This window comes from Propithecus coquereli, unplaced genomic scaffold, assembly GCF_000956105.1.
Source record: "Propithecus coquereli isolate 6110/MARCELLA unplaced genomic scaffold, Pcoq_1.0 Scaffold557, whole genome shotgun sequence".
NCBI lineage: Eukaryota > Metazoa > Chordata > Mammalia > Primates > Indriidae > Propithecus > Propithecus coquereli.
The window spans coordinates 1,148,667-1,153,146 of NW_012151474.1; the positions used below are offsets into that span (position 1 = coordinate 1,148,667).

A 4,480-nucleotide genomic window follows, 5' to 3' on the forward strand; every position below is an offset into this window, starting at 1 on the left:
ACAGCTCACCCCGCCCCCTCTCTCCACTGCTGGGAAAGTGTCTCGGGATTTGCCCCCAGCACCCGGGAACTGGGTGCAGGATTTGCGTCTCCTGAGCGTGTCTCACAGCTTCCCAGAGTCCTGGAGCTCACAGGGCCTCGGGGAAGATCGAACGGGCAGGAAACATCCCAGCCCTGCAGGGCCACTGCCCTGGACCCCTTCTCAGCTCGGCCCCACAGCCATGGGGGACCAGGGGCCTGTGCGCGTGGGCCGGAAGCCACTGACCACTCTGGGATGCCGCCCACAGCTCTCGCCCGACGCTGAGTTGGGAGGTGGAGCGACCCCGCTCAGGGTGTGAGCCGTTCAGTCCCCCGCCAGGGCCTGCGGTGTGAGAAAGGCCCCACGGGGAGAAGCCTCACCCTCTAACGTGGGGACAGGCCCTGGGCGGTACCGCGGGCCGGCCAGCAGAAGGCTGCGATGTCTGCTCTGTGTCGAGGGGCAGGTGGGGGGTACACGACGATGCCATCGACATGTCGCACGCGGCCCTCCGAGCCTTTGTTCATGCACAATCACAGGACGTCACGCGTGTGGGGGCAGAGCCTGGCAGACTTGGAGAGGCCGCAGGGGAAGCAGGCACAGCCCCAGCCAGGCTGGGCGCCAGTCCCGGCCCTGGACGGCTGCTCTGTGGGCTCCCAGCCCGACGTCCGCGAACCAGCAGGAAGTTTCTAGTTTGCACCCCGCACGGCCCTGGACCCGCGATGGCCGCTGTGTGCGTGTCCTGGGCCTCCCTCCGGAGCTCAGGGCAGGGCCGAGATGACGTCAGAGATGCTGAGAGTGGCCCGAGTGGCCGGGTGCCAGCCGGCTGGGTGAGCTCCTGTCTGAGCGTCCGGGTGCCAGGGCGGCAGCGTCACCCTCCTTGCCAGGACGGGCGAGGGATGGGGGTGGACGCCTCACAGGCCACGCACTGTCCACGTTGTGTCTGCTGGAACGTGCCCTCTGGTCAGAGCCCGGCCACGGTGGGACGCTTCTCCCAGGCTGCTCAGAGCTGGAGCCCGCAGGGTGGTGGCCAAGAGGGGACATTGGGGTCAGGGGTCATGAGTTTGAAAACCAGCAACTGCCCCCGCCCCGTCGTGTGAGGAGGAAAAGGAGCCTCAGCTCCCTCATCATCACGTGGGCTTCGTGGGTGGGGGCCGCAGGTACCGACCCAGGGAGTTCGGACAGCGGCGGTTCACGGAGGGCGGGCGGGAGCACACTGCTCTGTGCGCGGTGGGTGCTTCCATCCGGCACGGTGAGCTGTCCGGCACCCACGTCACGTGTCACAGCGTGAACACGTCCCTGAACGGAGTGGGTGGGGGCCGGGCGCTGGCCGTCGGCGGGTGGAGGACACAGCCAGGCGGACAGGCTGTCACTGGTCAGTTGGCGACGTCCGTGTGGACGCGTGTTCCGCTTGCCGTGTTTGCAGGTGGACAGATTCAGAAACAGCTGTCGGCCTGTGTGTCCGCCAGGTGAGGGCGCGTGCGCAGCGCCAGCCCCCAGAGCACACTCAGGCCGGTCCCGGTTCCCACGAGGTTCCGCAGGCGAAGGCACCAGGCTGCTGGTTGTGGAGCCGGGCGGGGGACGCACCTGTTAGGCCTCGAGCACCTTTCAGTGCCGGAAAGTAGGAAAATGCCCTGAACACACACAGCAAGGGGATGCAGGGCCGCCTGAGGGCACAGGAACCGGCTGAGCAGCTCCGGCAGCGAGCGCTGGAGCCGTTCCAGCCACGGCGCGAGAAATACCGGATGGGGCGCTCGCCCGGGCACTAAATGAACCCCACAATCCATGATGATACAAAAATTGCCGAATGAAAATAAATGGGCGGGAGACACAAACCCCTCCCGCCACCCGCGGCGACTTCCCGCCAGAGAGCAGAGTGGTCTCGGTCCGTCTCTGGCGCTGTAGCTGGACACCCGTGTAGCTCGTAAGTGAAGATGGCGGTTTCTTACGGTTCGGAGGCTCAGTGCAAGGTCGGGGCGCCTCTGCTTCCCACTGCGGGGACCTGCTGCGCTGTCCTGGGGCCACTCGGGGCCCCACGTGAGGGGCTGAGTGTGCTCGCACGCTTGCTTGGGTCCCTCTTCCCGCCCTCCTTGTCCCCTGTCCCACAGGTGACACGAGCCTGAGGTCACAGAGCATGTTGGTGGCAGAGTCAGTGACCCACCACCCAGGCGTCCAGGCTGGTCTGTGTCCTTCCCCACTGGCAAGTGCAGGGGAAGAGAGGACGCGTGGCGTGTCCTTGGGCACATCCCACCGTGACGGGACTGTCCCCCGTATCTGTGCTAATACGGCCGCCACCGGCCACACTGGGTGTCTGAGCACTTGGGCTGTGGCTACTCAGATCAAAGAACAGGATTGTTAATTTTGTCTAGCGTAACTAATTGAAACATAAGTAGCTACGTGTGGCCCGGGGCTGCCGTGCTGGGCAGAGCGGACGCCATCGCTGACGCATGGGCTCCGTCGGGGCGGGGTGGGGGGGGCGGCAGCAGGTGTCTGGGCGGTGTCACGCCCCTCCGTGTCCCTCCCACCATGCGCCCAGGCCCCGCACTCTGGGCTGAGCTTCAGAGCTTTGTGTGCAACCCACGGGGCGCCTCCGGGGTCGGGTTGAAGTGCAGCTCAGGGTCCTTTTCCAAAACCTTTTCCTTCCACCGAAACACTGGCTCCGGCTCCTGGAAGGAGGGCGGATTTTACCAGAGTAGCTGGGCGGCTTTGCGGCGGAGAGAAGGCTTGGCCGGTGCGCCCACCGGGGCGTGGCGGTGATTCGTGAGCCCCGCAGAGGTGGCCTGGCCGTTTTGTGTCTGTTCCCGCGGCCGGCTCGTCCTCGCACAGATGGCCCTGCCGTCCCCTGCTCTAATCTCCCCATGACAACCGGGACGGAGCAGGGAAATGGCGCCATCCACTCCCATTATTCTTGGCCGAGGCCACCGCGCAGAGGTGGGGTTTGGAAGGGGATCGCCCTGCGAACGCGCCACTCAGAGTCCTGGCTAAAGGGCTGAACTTAGCAGCCGAGAGCATTAAAACGAGTTTTGGTTCCATTTCTCCTCTTCCTTGGTTGGGGCCCGACACACCTCTCCAGGGAGGGGCTGCTGGCTCCGTCCCAGGCCCGCTGGTCCTGTGGCCTCTGGGACCTGAGGATGGGTCCGCGCGGGGGGCTGGGTGTGTGGCGGAGTGAGGTCCCTGGCCCGTCCGTGAGGCCGTGGAAGGGGACATCCAGCTGCACTTGTCCCCTGATTGCCGAAACAGACGGGCCCTGGCAGGGCTCTCTGGGAAAGTCCGAGTCAGCCGCGCAGAGCCCCTCCCTGCCCGGCCGGCCCGGCATTCACACAGCTCCAGCGTCACCTCGAAGCTGGGGCCGACCCCCAAAGCAGAGACTACTGCTCCCACCGCTAGGAAGAAATGCCACACGCAGGGTCACCAGCTGGTCGAGCCATGCGCTGTCCCCCAGCCACCTGCTGGGCTCTCCGGCGCCTGCTGTGCCCGGCAGCCCCCAGACTAGCCACAGGCCCGCGGGAGGGGCCTGGAGGCCAGAGGACACCCACCCAGCGCGCTGGCCCAGGAGAAAGCCCTCGTTCTCCAGTGTTTGGGGGAGACATGCTGGGTTCCTGCTGCTTCTGGGAAAAATAAGATATTTTCACGGGGAAACAGCCTGGACAGGCGGCCCGGCTGCCCCTCAGGTGGGCTCGGTGTGGCGTCCGGGGCGCAGGGCCTGTGTCCTCCCCACAGCCTGCTGTCCCAGCCCGACAAGCGGCCCCCAAAGCGATGCTCAGGAGGCCCCTTAGCCCGGCTGTGGGTCGACGTGTCCCCCGGAGGCCACAGGGCCTAGCCCCCCGCACCTGCCCATGCGCCCTCCTTTGGGAACGGGGTCTTTGCAGGTGACCAGCCTCTCCCTGTGACAGTGAGTGGGGGTCCCCACACCTACCCCTCTCGGCACCTGGGCGGCCTCCTGGTGATGCCGTTTGGGTCCAGCCCTGGGTGGGTCGGGGGAGCCTACCCAGGGACCCCAGCTCTCCAGGAGCAGTGCTAGGACCGGCCCCCTCGCCAGAGCCCTGGGGCTGTCAGGGCAGTGGTCATGCAGGACCCCACAGTCCTCAGCGTCACACGTGGGCGTGTGTGCATGCGTGTGCGTGTGCGTGCACATGGGCATCTCTCTGAAGAGGGGGCGCAGCTCACCCATGGCCCCAGGGCCCACCCTGAGCCACAGCCCCGTCCCCGCCACAGGGCCCTGGGCCGCCGTAGGCCCTGAACCCCATTTCTGTCGCCTCACAGGGAGGGATCTGCAGGCCGGCGCGGCTCTGACCAGGACACAGCGGCTGCCAGTGACCCGGAAAAAAGTGAGCAGCTGCCAGTCCCGTGTCTGCCGGTGTCTCAATGCCAGACGCCCAGGCCGACAGAGCCCCCTGGACAGAGAGGGAAACCGAGGCAGAGACCCACAGAGGCTTCGCGGCAGGGCGGCTGAGCACAGGCTCCG

At 66.5% G+C, this 4,480-nt stretch overlaps 1 protein-coding gene across 1 annotated transcript in view; it reads left to right on the forward strand.

Moving 5' to 3' along the window:
• Positions 1-737: 737 nt before the first annotated feature.
• LOC105821040 (putative protein TPRXL) overlaps positions 738-4,480 on the forward strand; it is a 33,145-nt gene continuing 29,402 nt past the window's right edge. Inside the window, exons 1-4 of the mRNA XM_012657660.1 lie at positions 738-845; positions 1,120-1,267; positions 1,442-1,484; positions 4,279-4,343. Of these exons, the coding sequence (XP_012513114.1) occupies positions 738-845; positions 1,120-1,267; positions 1,442-1,484; positions 4,279-4,343 (364 nt within the window). The remainder of the gene's footprint in view (positions 846-1,119; positions 1,268-1,441; positions 1,485-4,278; positions 4,344-4,480) is intronic.